The 16934-nt window shown below is 38.2% G+C and overlaps 1 protein-coding gene across 1 annotated transcript; it reads left to right on the top strand.

Annotated features, from left to right (window-relative positions):
• The first annotated feature begins 1074 nt into the window (after positions 1 to 1074).
• Positions 1075 to 3064, top strand: LOC132274076 (transcription factor bHLH93-like). The gene is made up of 4 exons (XM_059775235.1): positions 1075 to 1760; positions 2220 to 2387; positions 2498 to 2665; positions 2781 to 3064. Exons 1-4 carry the CDS (start codon positions 1164 to 1166, stop codon positions 2865 to 2867), a joined length of 1020 nt encoding a protein of 339 aa, XP_059631218.1. The 5' UTR covers positions 1075 to 1163; the 3' UTR covers positions 2868 to 3064.
• The last annotated feature ends 13870 nt before the right edge of the window (positions 3065 to 16934 follow it).

Here is a 16934-nt window from a genome sequence, read left to right as displayed (position 1 = left end):
GTGAAAGTTCAGTAATTTTTTTTTTTTTTTTTTAGCCCATTATTCTATGTTAAGAGTTTTGTAGTAAGAAAAGTAAAAAAAAAGCCAATAGAGATTACAAATTTCAAGCCTCAAAATCGGCATGCTTGGTTTGTAATTCTAAAAATAGTTCTTAGAAACTCAAAAATAGAGAATAGTTTTCAGAGAATTATAAAAAACTGTTCTTTGAAAAAAAACATTTTTATAACTGAATTTTTAAAAAATTGAACCAAATAAAATTTTTTGTATAGTTTTCAATTTTCCGATAACAGAAAATTCTTTCCATAGTTACAAACCAAGTTGTCTACTTCCTATTCGATTTTCAAGATTTTCAATCTTTCATACTCACACTCAAATATTAACACTCTTTTATACCCAAGTACAACAGAAATTAGAATTTGAGTCCATGACCCGTAAAACCAAAACGGGTTTCACTTCTTTTTTTTCACAACAAATATTAAGGAATGAGAAATTAAGGTGAAAATTATTCTACATTAAAGAGTTTTGGAGTAAGAAAAGTGAAGAAAGAACAAAACAGGCCCACCAACTCATTTTGAAATTGTGAGCTGAGCCAAAATATGGAGGCAAATTGGGACCCAACTCAGCTAATTTTTTCACACACACACACACACACACACGGATGGAGAGAGGGAGGGAGGGAGGGAGGGAGGGAGGTGTGTGCTTTTATATCTGTTGGTGACCAATTAATACTGCAGAAGTTTATGCATACAAAGAACCTGACAGGGTCTATATGTATGATGATAACACTCCATCCTTTTCGGTTCAGACAGAAATGTGGGTCAAAGTTTTCAGAGAATTCCAAATTAAATATTAAGTCTTGTTTGATATACCAGATTTCGGTGAAAAAGACATTAAATCACCTAGAGAGAGAAAAGAAAAAGAGATTCCATTTTAGTCTTTAGCCTCCATAGCTGCTCATAAACCACAACAAAATACGTAATACTAATAATTATAATACTCAAATTAATATTATTTAATAGATTAATACTTAAAAACAAAAAATCAAAAAGGTAACCTCCTTTATTTGTCTTCCTATATATTCTCCCACTAGCTCCCACCTTCATCTTATCAAGGTGTCTCCTTGGATGATGTGTGTGTGACTGTGTGTGAGAGAGATAGAGAGGATGGAGTGTTACAATGAGAATGGTTTCTTGGAAGAGTTACTAGCCCAAAGAAGTGATTCCTGGGAAACAAACATTCCTGCAGGAGTGAATGATTTGAACACAAATGGGTGGAGTTTTGGTGGGTTAGAAGATTACCCATATCCCACAATTCTATCAAACACCCCATCCTTCGAAGATCAATTCACCATGCCAATTGATCATCAGACGCTGAATTGCTCCCCATTCAGTGAATTCTATGAATTCTCAGCTCCGGAGATGACTGACAATTCATCCAACACCACCAACAAGCTGGATACGCCGCCGTTTCCCGCCCACCAAGAGGACTACTCATTCCCAATCTTGGAGGACAAAGAACTGGGTGGGCTCCAGAATCTGGAGGTTCTTCAAACTGCTTGTAAAATGGAGCCAATCCAAACAAGTCATGAAGTCCCTGCTTTCAACATGGGCAGTCTGTGCCAGGAGAGGAAGAGCAGCAACAGCAAAGTCAAGAAAATGGATGGGCAGCCTTCCAAGAACCTAATGGCGGAGAGGCGGCGGAGAAAGCGGTTGAACGACCGGCTTTCGATGCTCAGATCTGTTGTTCCTAAGATCAGCAAGGTAATCAACAACACCCCATTTGAAAATTTTGTGTTTTTTCATGTTTTCACAATGTATATTCCATGCCCAAATGGAGACTAATTTTTTTTTTTTCAACAACACCCATTTGATGATTTTGTGTTTTTTCATCTCCTCAGTGTATAATCCATGCCCAAATGGAGGCTAATTTATTTATTTATTTTTTTCAATAAAACCCATTTCATGATTTTGTGTTTTATCATGTCCTCAGTGTATAATCCATCCCCAAATGGAGGCTAATTTATTTATTTATTTTTTTCAATAACACCCATCTGATGATTTTGGGTTTTTTCATGTCCTCATTATATAATCCATGCCCAAATTGAGGCTAATTTGTTATTTTTTTTTTTCATGTTGTCACAACTTATAATCCAAATTCCCAAATGGAGGCTAATTTGATTTTTTATTTTTATATATATTTTTCAATATTTGTGTTAATAGATGGACAGGACATCCATACTTGGTGACACAATAGATTACATGAAAGAGCTGTTGGAGAGAATCAACAATTTGCAAGAAGAAATTGAAGTGGGTTCAAAAGAGTTGAACATAATGAGCATTTTCAAGGAAGTTAAGCCTAATGAAGTGGTGGTCAGAAATTCACCCAAGGTATGGTGGTCTCTCTACAAACACTCAATTTATTTTTATTTTTATTTTTATTTTTATGGTTTAAGCTTAAACATAATCAGTGTTTATTTTTCAAAATGTTTTCTTGGCAGTTTGATGTGGAAAGGAGAAATATGGATACCCGAATCGAGATTTGTTGTGCCGGTAAGCAGGGACTGTTGCTATCAACTGTGAGTACCTTAGAAGCATTAGGCCTTGAGATTCAACAGTGTGTTATAAGCTGTTTCAATGATTTTGCATTCCAAGCTTCTTGCTCAGAGGTACAAATTAACTCATTTAATTCTACATTTTTTCTTCAATTACATTACACATACATACATATATATATATATATATATATATGGATATATATAATTTGATCATATATTGTGATAGGAAGTGGAGCAGAGAGCAGTAATAAGTTCAGAAGACATAAAGCAGGCACTCTTTAGAAATGCAGGATATGGAGGAAGGTGCTTTTAGAGATGATGATGACATTAGAAAGGAAAAAAAAAAGGGGAAAGATTTCTGAATCTCTGTGCATTTTCAGGGGCTTTGCAAGTGAGAGAGGTTGTAGTGATTTTGTCTTCTAGAATAAAAATGGTTTCTTTTATTAAAACCATCTCAAAAACCATTTCTGTAATATTTATTTCAAGTGCAAAGTTTGTTATTTTTATTTATTAATTGTTTAAAAATAAGATCAATTGGGTAACTGGCCAAAAGACCAAAATACCCTTGCTTACATGAGTGATGGGTAGCGTTTTTTTATCTGCAGTCCCATCCCACTCCCCTAATCAACCTGGCTTAATTCCAGTCTGGATGATGCGTTTTTCTGATAATTGTGCTTTAGCCATTGTATGTCCTAGATGCCGTAGACAGAGAGAAAAACAAAATTTTGATATTATTTTATACAAAGTGACGGTTCTCATAATCAATTAGACTTTTTAGACTCGTTAGCATGAATGTTAGAAAGGGTTCAAAGAGCTCATTTTTCTTGTATAGTTATTTGTTTCCCACTTGTTCTTCTGAAAGAAACACACAAGCACCAGACTCGAAGGTATATTTATATATATATATATATATAACATACACATTTTCAATGTTTGCCAAACAATGGGGAGAGTTCAAATGCAAGGCCCTAGGACAAAGTGCATTATTGCATTGTCACTATTAACTTGCAAAAAGAACAAAAAGGAATAACTCATCGAAACCATCCGAAATAACTTCATGTAACACTCGTGCAAGATTAGACATAAAGAAAATGAAAAAAGGCAATTTTTTTTTTTTTTTTTACTTTATACCCCCATAATTAAATTGGCACTATAACACAACTTGCAATAAAATTCTGTCCTCAATTATTTCACAAAATTCCTGAATTTGCCACATGATTGTAATTCTCCCTCCGCGGCACTTGCAAAGAAAACGAGGTTGTTTTGGCTCATGCTATGGTTAATTGGAAACAGTCTCTCCGTATGCAGAAGTAAGATCGCGTAATAATCAATTTTACACTACGTCAGAAGCTGTGACAACGAATTTAGAATTCGTGGAGCTAGTATGGACAACAAAAAAACTGAGAATGATGTATGTATGAGAAAAATAGTGAGTGATAAGAAAACAAGGTTATTTTGGCTCATGCTTAGGGAGGATGGTAATTAGGAAATAGTCTCTCTATATGCATAAATAAGGCTGCGTAACGCGTAATAACCTACACTGTGTCACAAGGCGGGATAACGGATTTGGAATGCGTGGAGTGAGAGTGGATGGCTAAAAAATTGAGAATGATGTATGTATGAGAAAAATATAAATAAAGCTGCATAAAGCCTAATAACCAATAATACACTATGTCATGAGGCGGGATAGTGAATTTGGAGTGCGTGAAGTGTGTGGATGGACAGCTAAAAAATTGAGAATGATGTATGTATGAAAAAACTAGTGAGTGATAAGGAAAATGCAATGACCAAGTACACTCATGTGATAAGGAAAATACAAGGATTAGTTCACTTATTTTCTAAGTGAAAACTATTGATGTTCTTTTATATATATATATATATATATATATATATATATATATATATATATCCTCATATGGCTAGGCAAACCAGCAGAGGCTGATGGGGAAGTGTTCTGTTATGTAAGGGAAGCATATTGTGTGTACCCCTAAACCATGTGCATGTTTTGAAGCACCTAAATGTAAAAATAACAAAACCAATCTGTGGATTCACAAGAAAATAGTAAATTGGCCACTTCAACTTTTTCTTTTTTGAATTTATTTATTTGTTTATTTTGTTTTGGCAAGGTAAATGAATTTGTAATAATTAAAAATATATATACAATTATGTGTTCCCACCATGCTTTAACACAATTTTGATCTCATGGCCCATTGGGAGATTATATTGGCTCTAACATAATTAAAACATTGCTTTGCCTGGTTTGATTGTGAATCTTTTGATATGACCCTAAAAATGACCTGACTTTTAAGAAAACCAACTTGTGCTACTAAAAGCACCCAATGGCAGGAAGAAGCTTGAATATTTCCACCTAGGATCTAGGAAGATGCTGAGATATTACCACACAGGATCCACCTCAGCACTGACCGCACAAAACTTGTCTTGATCATGGCTAATTAAAATTTTGTTGTGTTTGGAGTATGGAATTCTGATAGGGAATATCTAACCAGTTAGGAACTTCAAAGGACATGGGAGTCCAAGAGATTTGATAGGCTACAAGTGATAAGGAAAAACACAATTATTCTTTCTGATGACATCCTGCTACATAACACTATCATTTAACGTTCTTATAAGAGGAGAAATCAGACAATTCAAAAGGTACGACACAAATTCCTAAAAAAGTCCTTTCACCTTCTTTCCACCCTCTTGATCTAGCACTAACCTGATCGTCAGAGGCTCTTAGACTGGTACCACACCGGTACCCCTCGATCACCTTTCTCTTCCTTTTTTAGGTACGACGTTGTTTCGGGTCGCCGCTGGTTTGGTACTCCCAAGCATAATATTATGACGTTAAAAACAGGCGCAAGTAACAAGTCTTATGCAATGGGAATAGGCAAAAATCAATCATGGCTAACCTTGTGAATTAATAGAGATTTAGCATAACTGCCAAAACCACTTGAAAAGGTGATGTTGAAGTACCGAGTTTACAAATGAAGATGGCGATGTGAGACTAGCTCATTATCTTTCAAGAGTAATGCTACTCACACCACCGAGTACATAAACCTAAACAATGTGAAGAAAAAATAATAAATATATTCACAAGGATCTCACATGATTTGTTTTTTTCTTCCTCGACGAGGCCCCACATGATGTTATATCTAGGCCACTTATGATTAAGTTTTTAGTTTTAAAATATGATTCAGACAGTTCTAATAAGATTTCAATATTGAACAAAATTTTAATTTTTAATTAATTAATTTATTTATTTCAGGTTCTGTTTGGAAGTATGAAATCCACCTTTTGGAGTTTGAGAAAAATTTATGAGCACCATTTTCCTTCCCTCAAAAAACATAGCATATGGGTTTTTTTTCCTCATGACATATGGGCTTTATTTGGGAGTGTCGGGATTATATAATATATATAGGCTTGGATAAAGGGCTTTATTTGTGAATGAATGGACCTTTTTCACAATGCAGATATAAGATTGGACTTTATTATAAAATCTATCCAAACTGAGCCTTTTCTTTTCTAGGAACTAACCATATTGGGCCTTAAACCCTATGTTGTAATGTTGTATACTTGTATGGACTTGTTTGAGCTTCGTCATTAGAAATTAATTATATGATCCCGAGCAATGTGGCACATCAATAAATGCGTTATAGATGTGTAAATTTTAATTAATTTTTTGTTGATGTGTCACATGATGATTGGTCTATACTAATAGTTCAGGGATCATGTAATAATTTATCCTTCCCTAAAGGATGGAAGTGATCTCTGAAAAAATCCATTTAAGGAGCCTTGAATTCGAGTCTGTCTCGCTTAGTTACATGAATTATGCTCAAGACTTTTTATCAAGTAGCATAGTTCAAGGGTCATGAAATGGAGTGGGTTTAATCCGAGATTCAATTCAAAGTCCATTTTAACATAATTGGAGCACCAACAGGCTTGTGACATAACGGTACAAGACTCATATTTTTTGAAGGGAGGTCAAGGATTCGAACTTCAGTGGTCGTGATTTTCGATTCAGATCACGATATGAAAACACGTATTGCTCTGAGTTAGAATAGTTTGGTTTATTTCCTATTATAGTTTTAATGCAACACCACATGAACCATTAATTCAACAAATAAAAAAATGATATAAAACAAAATGTAATTTTCTTATTTTGGGCTATATAGAATCGGAACTTGAATTGGAATTGGAGAAAAGTTTAATTCAAAGTTATAGAAAATTGAACTAATTTTTTTTTTCAATTCCACCGATTTCAAATCTAAAACTACATAATTCTATTCAGCCGAACATAATCTTTTAAGTATTTATATTATAAAAAATGACATCGATCCCATGGAGAATAAAAAACAGTATTGTGGGGAGAAGAAATAAGAATGAGATCGACCAATAGTGCTCTAAACTGTGGTACTATTCTTTGTTACATGACATAGCATAGTGTTGTTTGGATGTCCAACAGTTGAAAGAACTCAAAATATCAAATCCAGTTGGCCAATTCCAAAACTTTCACATGCCATTGTTGATCTTGATTTTTATATCACACATTCCCTCTAGTAAGCTGAAAGTGGAATTAGAGGATGCTGGCTTGATGGAGATTGAAAATGACCATAACCTAAATTTTGGAACCAAGTCCAAATGGTCCAATCGAAAAACTAGTCTAGATTGAAAATGACCATGACCTAATTATACAATCATCATGCAGGCATATCTTTTTGTTTCGGACAAGGAAATCTCTTAAATGCCCGGCTCTCGACTATTGCTATTGCGCTTATCCATAGGTGGATCTCATCACAGCTTTGTAGTGGGATCCACCAGCATTGTGGGTAGTAGTAAGAGTCAGTAACCGGGGCATGCATCATAATATATAAACTCAATCACTAGCATATCTAACGAGTGGGTGCTTATTAATTTGTTTAAAAATTTAAGTTATTAAATATTACTATATACTTATTTATTTATATTTAATTACTCTACTCTTTTATTTGGATCTGACGTGGAACAAATATCCTCTTGTAACACTTACTATCATCTCATGTTTGTCTATATAAAATGATATGATGAGACAAGTGTAGATATTGGGTGACAAGTGTTGCAAAAAATTATTGTGCTTAGTTGGCTTTGTTCGAGTCAAACTTTTAGAGTAGATATTGGGTGCGTCAAGCATACCATTTGGTATATTCCGTTAGAGTGTTTCTCAAGTTTATCATAGTGCTTTATTTGAGGTGGATAAAATCTTCAGTTGATGTAGACTTATGAAGAGATCTTTGTTCGAGGTGGAGTTATGAAGAAACACGTCAAGACGAATTTTGAGCCAAGGTGGAGATTGTTGGTGATGATATGGACTCTACAATCTAACACGGACTCTAATAGACACGGGAGCCAGGGAGTTGGATAAGTTACAAATTTTTTTTTTTTTTCCTAGTTGGGACTCATACACACTGTCCACTGAGGTTCGAACCCCTGATCTCCCTTTGGGAAGTATGAGCCTTATACCACTAGGTCACAAACCTATTGGTTTGGATAAGCTACAATTAATAAAGCGATATGGATAAATAGTGGTTCTCCGATCCGTATTGAACAAGTAAACGGAAATTAATCCCCTTGTTAAATACTACAACCTACCTTATAAAAAAGGTAGTTAGCCAATCCAAAAGGTACGCCAAATATCCCTAACAGAGTCCATTCATCTTCCTGGCCTTGTACTAACTTGATCGTCGGAGATTCTTGGGCTGGTACCGCACCGGTGCCTTTTCGACAACTTTTCCTCTTCTCTGCAGGTTATGACGTCATTCTGGGTCATGACAGAATTTTGCATCATTAATTGGTGCCATCTGTGGGAAGCGATATTAGTTTCCTAGAAAAACAATGGTTCAGTTGTGATCCGGAGTCCAACTAGGAAAAGGAGGCCAGCACCCCTCGCGTCTTGACGGTGGAAGCCATCATCAACAACATGACGGCGGAAATCAGTCTCAGCATGGTGATGGCAGTCACCATCAACAACATTAAGGCGCAAATCAATCACATGGTGATGACAGTAGCTGTCAACCACATGACAATGAGAACCAGTCGCGTCACAACGATGGTCATTAATCTCATCATGACGATAATTAACCTCATCGCAGGAATAATCGACCTCGCGCTAGTTAGTCTCATGCTAGAGAAGATCAGTCCGAGTATGTATCCTGTCAACAGAAGGCGCCCAGGCGTGTTCTAAACGATGGGAAAATTGTCGTGTTGGAGCAACAGGTTCAGAACCTTACTCAAGGTATGAATCAGTCGGTCCAGCAAAATGCGGCAATCATGCAACACCTAGTTATCCCTGCAGTACCCCCTAAAGGTAACGATGACAGTGACAAAGTAGAACATAGTAAAGTGGGAGGCCGACAGAGACACCTGCGCACTTCCACGCCTCGTTCCCGGGATATGTCTGATAATGGAGAACGCACTAAAGCAACTTACGTTGATCAGCAGATCCAAGATCTCAAATCAAAAGTGGAAGGAATTGCCCAAGCCCTAAAAGGAAAGGGTCCCGCCATAGTTGATGACCTTGTTCAAAAGACGAATCTACCTTTTAATCCTCAGATCATGGCCCTCCCATTACCAATGAAATTCAAGATTGATCGGTTGATCAACTATACATCAACCTTCGCAATAGCACGAATCATTGTAAAATAGGGCTATTGGTCGGGTAAGTCGAACCACAGGGACTGCGCTAGTCTTACGGCAACCTTAGTGTCTAGAATCTTTCTAGAATGATGAAGGGTTTATAAATGTTTTGTTGTTTGTCACTTAAGCTAAGAATATTGAAATTGCATAAATTAGAAACTTGCAAGAATTAAAAAGAAATGAAATACAAATAGAGAAAAACTAGGGAAATGAATCCGCTCCAACCCTATACAAATTCTAGATTGAGATTAAATTGGGAAAATCAACATAAATGATGGTCATGACACATAACAACCCTTGGTTGCTATACTATCCTCAAGAGGTTCATTAAATCAAAAACAAGAATAATCCATCAAAGATTCACATGCTTGAACTACCTAAACTAGGGTGTAGTCTTCAACATGCTCCCTAAGCCAAAGATTATCAAGCCCTTAATTAAATGATGAGAGCACACAAAGTTAAGAATCAAGTATAAACCATCAAAGGGCATCCTAAGCAATGATTTATCAAAGTTCTCAAACTCCATGCCATTAAAACCATTCTATGATCTAACTTCCATTGTCACTATGGAAATGCAAGCAATATGATTAGGAAGAGAAACCATCTAAGACAAGATGAATAGCTCAAAATAATCATGTATAGACATTAGAATTCATTACAACACATATGATGCTCTAGATCATAAAATCACCAACAATAATACATTGAAATCCCAAAAGTAAAATCTACACTAGAACATGCTTACAAGGGAGGGGCTTCATCACCTCCCTAGAGAAGATTTAGTTACCCATAGGAGCAATGGAAGAAGGAAGAAGCTTGAAGACCTCCTCCATTTTCGTGCTCCCTTCTTCAAGCTTGAAGAACTCTATCTCCTTGCTCTCTTCTCTCTCTTCTAATCTTGTAGAATATGGGATAATGATATGTGTGGCCTTCCTTGCCTTATCTACCACCAAAAGGTCACCAACCAACATCTCCAACCACTTCATTAAAGAGGAAAGCAAAGTGAAGAAACCAAGGTGCAAGTGGGCTGAAATGAGCCATTTCCGAAGGGCATTCTGCCCAAAATTCGAGCACTCTAAGCAAGGCCTCGAGCACTCGAATTTAGTGTAAAAATGCCCATGCTTCACTTGCTCCGCTCAGACCTACTTTGGTTAAACAGCCATAACTTTGGACTCCGAACTCCGAATGATGAACCGTTTGAAGATTTAGAAAGCTAATTCAGAGCTCTAAATATTTTATGTTTTGGTGGAGATCCAATTCTCAAGGATAGTTGGTCGAAAATGAAGATCAAGGCAGAATTTCATTGCTGCCAGGCAGTTCTGCGCGCCTCTGGTAACAAGGCCATAACTCTCTGCTCCGAGCTCCGAATGACAAACCGTTTAAAGATTTGGAAAGCTGATTCAGAGCTCTAAATCTTTCATGTTATGAGGGAAGTCCAGTTCTTGAGTTAGGAAGGTCAAAATGGCGAGCAAAGTTCAGGATCCACTGCTGCCAGAAATTCAGCCTTGTGCCTTTTGATGGCCAAAACTCCACAAAGCCTTGATTTTGCTCCTTTTTTGGCAAATGGACCTGAAAATATATACATACACACAAATGAAGATAATCTACTTAATTAAACAAACAACGGACTTAACTAATGCAATTTAGGGCGCTTAAATATACAGTATTCAGCGCTTATCACACCCCCAAACTTACATTTTGCTAGTCCCTTAGCAAAACTACAATGAAAAACTTAATGAAAAGACAACCATGGGCATGCTACTACAAAAATATCATCCATGGTAAAATGAGATAGATACATAGCTCAAATACAACTTGAAACAGACAAAAACTAGAGATGGGGTCATTGGGAAGACTACCTTGCATATATGAAGCATTGATACAAAAATTGGCTAAATACATTTCCACATACATGCATCAACATCAAAGTCTATATAAATAACTCAATTATCATCTCGTGAAAGGAAATCAACTCTAGCTTCAGTGAAAGTGAATTGGATTCTCAACATGCGGCTTTTACTTTCTTTTCCAATTCCAAAGCACAAGTTTGCAAATCATTAAATTCCCCTTTAAATGAGGTCCCTAAGGCATGATTTTATTTACAAGACAACTTTTGTTGCTTGTTGACAATTTATTGTAACTCATAAGCGAAACATAGAATGGTTGTGCAATGCTGAAATCCCTTAAGCTTTCTAACCAACCTATGTAGCAAGCGTTAGGCCAACAACTCCCAAACCAGATGGCTTTAGGGTGTTAAGTGTAGAGACACTCCATAGGGCTTAATAGCTCAAGTTGGAAAGGCTACGAACTCCAACGAACCATGTTTATTACCAGTTTATTTTTTTGAATGACCGTGCAATGTTTAAGTCCCTTAAGCTTTCTAACCAACCCCTGTAGCAAGCGTTAGGCCAACAACTCCCAAACCAGACGGTTTTAGGGTGCTAAGTGTAGAGACACTCCTAGGGCTTAATAACTCGAGTTGGAAAGGCTACGAACGTCAACTGATCATTATTTTCTTTCTTTCTAAGTGTTTTTTTTTTTTTTTTTTTTTTTTTTTTTTTTTTTTTTTTTTTTTTTTTTTTTTTTTTAGATTCATGCCAAAAGTATTCATCCATTAGGTTCATCAAATCAGATTAACTAGGGCAAGGTCATGGTCAATCAAGTTGCATGCCTCACAGTTAAGTTTCCAATGTGCATCTGTGCATTGTGAAGCTTAAAAGAGTGTCAAATCCAGCGAGAATTTAATTGAGACATTTATACAAACTAATTTGAATCTACATGATCATTTCAACTTAAATTTTTCTTTATTTTCAAAAATGTCAATTGCTTCTATACACAAGGTATTAAACATATGCTTCATCTCCAACTAGTGTCAAGTTATATTATCATTGCTTAGCAAAAATGCAAAACCAAAAATGCATAAATGCACCCCCAAACTTAAATGTCACATTGTCCTCAATGTGAGGAGACAAGTAAATCAAAATAAGAGCAAAAAAGGGGGGAAAGGAACAATAATACCAAGTGGAGTGACGACGACGTAGATGGTCAGCCATGCGAGTGTGCAAATGCGTCCCCCAAACTTGGACATGAAGACCGATCAAAACACAACTAATGTACACAGGTAAAAATCAAAACATAAATAAAAAGAAAAACAGGACTTATTTATTTATATATATATATATATATATATATATATATATATATATATATATTTTGTTATAATATTATTATTATATATATATAGGATTATGTTTTTTTTTTTTTTTTTGGAATGAATGGCATGCATGAGTTGGTGGTGAGTGAGAAGGTGAGGTGGGTGAGGGTGGATGCCGAGGGTGAAGGGGATAGAAGCCAAGGTGGGTTGGTTTGGGTTGGGTGGCTGCATGGTTGAGAGTGGGGAGCATGCATGGTTTGCATGCTTGGGTGGGGAGGTGTGGGTTGTTTGGTGGAGAATGGAGAGGTGGGGATGCCGAGAGGGTGGCATGAGAGAGTGAGGGGCATGCATGCATGGGCTTGCATGCATGCATGCAGGAGGGTTGAGGTTGGTTGGCATGGTTGAGGAATTTAAGCGAACACCTGGCGTGCACCACAAAAAGGAGAAGGTGAAAATGAGTGGGGTGGAGGAGGAAACCCAAAAAATTTGGCAAGATAACAAGCTCTAGCATAGAGCAACATCAACAACAAGCAACCCAAGCATCAACAAAATCACCGACATGCAATCCCATCCTCCTTATGATGAAATAAAGACAAGGAAAGGAGAAAAAAAGGAAGCTCCAGAATATGAAATGGGAACTGCAGAGATGTAGGGGTGGTGGCAATGTGGGTGGGCTGGTGGTGGATGAGAGATGGATTGGGTGTTGTGGGTAGAGAGAGGAGGTGGTGGCATGCATTTGGTGCATGGAGGGGTTGGTGGGTGGTGTGCCGAGAGAAAGGTGGTGTGAGGGGGTGAGGGTGTGGGAGTTTTATGGGTTGAGAGGGAGGTGGAGTGGGGAGGTTGGTTGGTTGGTGTGGGGAAAGGGAGGAGCCGAGAGAGAGGGAGGTGGTTGTGAGGTGGAAGAGGGGTTGGTGGTGGTTTTGTGGGTTGAGAGGGAGATGGAGCTGCGAGGGAGAGAATGGGTTTTAAACGAGAGAAAAGAGAGCTTGGTTCGAGCACTCGAAGGCCCACTTCGAGTGCTCGAAATTGGGGCAGAGAGTTGGGTGATGGGCTAGGGTGCTGGCATGAGGAGTTCGAGCACTCGAAGCTTGGTCTTCGAGTGCTCGAAAGTGGAGCAGTGGGTTGCCGAGAGAAGATGGGTGTGAGTTGGTTGAGGTGCAGGGCATGGTGAGGGTTGATGGTGGTTGAGGGGTGGTGAGGTTGGTTGTGAGGGTTGGTAGGAGGGTGGTGGGATGCATGCATGGGTTTGGCATGCATGCATGCAGGAGGTGAGCTGGGTGGTGAGGTGGGTGGTGAGGTGAGAGGTTTGGTGAGAGGTTTGGGAGGGATGTGGCATGCATGCATGGGCGTGCATGCATGCAAGGGTGAGAGTGGAGGGTGGTATGAGGGAAGATGGGTTTGTATGGTGGATGAGAGAGAATTGGTTTGGTGGTGCAGAGAGGAGATGATGTTGGTTAGGGTGGGAAGGTTGGTTATGCATGGTGTTGTGCATGCATGGGGGTATGCATGCATGCATGCAGGGTGGTGATGTGGTGCATGGCCGAGAGGGTAGATGGTGTTAGAGAGGGTGATGGAGGTTGAGAGGTGTGGCATGCATGCATGGGCGTGCATGCATGCATGCAGGGTGGTTGGGAAGGATGTGGTGGGTTGGTGAGTGAGTGTGGGTTTGCATGCATGCATGGGCGTGCATGCATGCATGGGAGGAGGGTTGATAGGAGGGGTGATGAGAAGTTTGGAGGTTTGGCATGCATGCATGGGCGTGCATGCATTCATGCAGTGTGATGAGCTGGGTGGTGAGGGAGGTGGGTTTGGTGTGTGGATTGGGAGTTGGCTGCGAGGATGGGAGTTGGAGCACTCGAAATGGCCTTTTCGAGTGCTCGATATTGTGGCAGAGAGTGAGGGTTGGCTGGGGCATGGAATTCGAGCACTCATACCAGAATTGAGAGTGCTCGAAATGAGGGCAGTAGGTTCGGCAGTATGGGTGGAAGAATTTGGAGCACTCAAATTGGAAGCTAGAGTGCTCCAAAAATGGGCAGTGAGCTTGGGATTGATGGTGAAGACATCTGGAGCAATCCAAATGGAATTTAGAGTGCTCCAAAATGGGTAGTAGCTCATGGAATTTTGATTAGATCATTCGAGCACTAGAATCTTGGCCCAGTGAGCATTTTGAATGGATGCAATTGCTGAAACAAATGTGTCAAACTTTGCAACATCTTGCTAATGCATGAATATAATTGGAAATTTTTTTCAAAATGTAACACATTTCCAATGTATGGATGAATTTTGAACTTTGCAAATTCATTCCATTCCAATGCATGGATGTAAAAATTTTTAAACGTGGCATGCCATTCCCATGCATGGAAAGATTTTTAAAGCTTTGCATGGCAGTTGGAAAAATATTTGAAAACTTTGCCATTCCCATGCATGGAAAATTTTAAAATTTTGCACATTATTCCAATCTAATGCATGGATGGATTTTTGAAGCTTTGCATGCATGGAAAGAAATTGAAATTTTGCATGGGACAATGCATGGGGAATTTTGAAAAATTTTCAAACATTGCAAATGCATGGAAAAAATTTTAAACAGTGCAAGAATTTCAATGCATGGATGATTTTGCGAAAATTTTCAAGAATGTATTACAAATGAGACATTATGCACATGAGTAGCATTCCCAAGATCCGATGAAATTGCTAGGAAGCGATGGAAATTTCCGGGAATGAAAATTAGAGTTGAGAAGGTCTAAGAAAAATCAAATTTTTGGCTTTTCTAAACCATTTCCCAGAAAATTTTGCAAGGCACGAGCAATTTCAAAAAGAAGGAAGCTTGGAAATTGAAAGAATTGCTTCCCTTGCTTTGCTAAATTTAATGTCGATAGCTAGACGAAGTTAGAGCAGGTACTAATCCTCAAAAATCTCGATAGCTAGACACACCGAGATCAGGTTAGTCCTCCTTACCCTATACCATGTCTCTCAAGAGATTCAAGCTTCCCCAAATAGGATAATTCTTTTAAAAGCGAAGGAGGAAGAGCTTGAAGACAAAAGTGGAAAAGAGGTAGCGGAAAGACCTCAACCCACTCTTCATCCTCAATGAAGAACTTTGGATTATGGGGCTTATTTGGATTATAGGAAGATGGAGTAGGTGAGAGTGCACCTAGCAAAGGCTTTTGAAGGGTCATATTGAGCACGGGAATGCTCGACAACTTATCCTTCAAAATTTCAACATCCTCCTCACACTTATCCGGCGGTTCGGGCTCAACAACTTGAGACAACTCAAGAGAAGGAATGAGATGAGATGCAAGCTCCCAAGAAAGAGATACATTTGATGTTGACCAAGGAAGATAATGAATAGGTGGATGAATATTAAGCAAAGAATTCACCTCTGAAATGGAATTGTCAACATTAAAATCCTCACAATTGAAATGAGCCAAACAAGCTTTTAGAGGATCCTCCATTGAAGGAGGTGCATCAAGCAAAGGATTATTTAGGGGTTGTTCTAGAGTTTTAAAGGATGCAATCTCATCATCTTTTTCCTCATTTTTAACCACAAATTCTTCCATTTTATGAGTGGCAACAATTTGATCTTCAACCACTATTTCATCATTTTCATATGTGATGACCACTTGATCATTCTCATGATGAAAGTTACTAGGAGTAATCTCATCATTCATAGAATTTTCTTTTGGATTGGCCATAAATTCAAATGAAAATGTTTCCTCCTCTTCATGATTTTTAGCATTAATCCTTTGTTGAATTTGAGATATTTGGTCATCTATCATTGCACTAACTTGGGACTGGTGATATGGTACCACTTGATTGATAGACTCTACTGTGGATTGCATGCTAGCAAGGGAGGCCAATAGTTGATTGTTGGAGTCCATCATTTGCGTGTGCATAGACTCCATCATTTGTTTGTTAGCAACAATTAGCTCATCCAATGGAGACGGTGGAAAAGGAGAAGAGGGCGGGAAAGAATGATCATTGGGTTGAAAAGGTTGCATATGAGATTGTGGGGTTGAATTTCCTATGTCATGCCACAAGAAGTTTTGTTGGTCTCCCCAACCCGAGTTGTAACCATTGAAGTATGGATTACTACCCGGTTCAAAGAAATTTTCATTTGGTTGCTCTAGATAAAAATCCGAGAATTGTCTCGTTGGAAGACAATCTCTTGTATGATGTGAATTACTAGAGCAAAAAGCACAAAACGCATGTGGTGTGTAGAATTGAGTTGGAAGATAACTACCCTCCATCTAGGACTTAAACATCAACAACACACAACATAATCAACACAACAATTCTTTATCATCAACTCCACATACAATGATCCCTTTCTCCTCAATTATCAACAAGATAGGAAATAAATGGCCACGACAAGGACCGATGCTTTGCAATATAGTAAAACAAAAATAGCCTCGACAAGGGCTTCACAAGCTAAATTAAACACATACACAATATTCACAATGCGAAACTAGAAGTCACGAGACTTACCTGGGGGCCTCTAGACTTACAATTTGCTAGCGTTCCCCACGGCGAGCTTCGCGTTCCTAGAATCTCACT

This window comes from Cornus florida, unplaced genomic scaffold (assembly GCF_030987335.1).
Source record: "Cornus florida cultivar Cherokee Brave unplaced genomic scaffold, ASM3098733v1 CherokeeBrave_3.0.0_Hap2_Chr09, whole genome shotgun sequence".
Classification (NCBI taxonomy): Eukaryota; Viridiplantae; Streptophyta; class Magnoliopsida; order Cornales; family Cornaceae; genus Cornus; species Cornus florida.
This window is presented reverse-complemented; position numbering and strand designations above follow the sequence as displayed.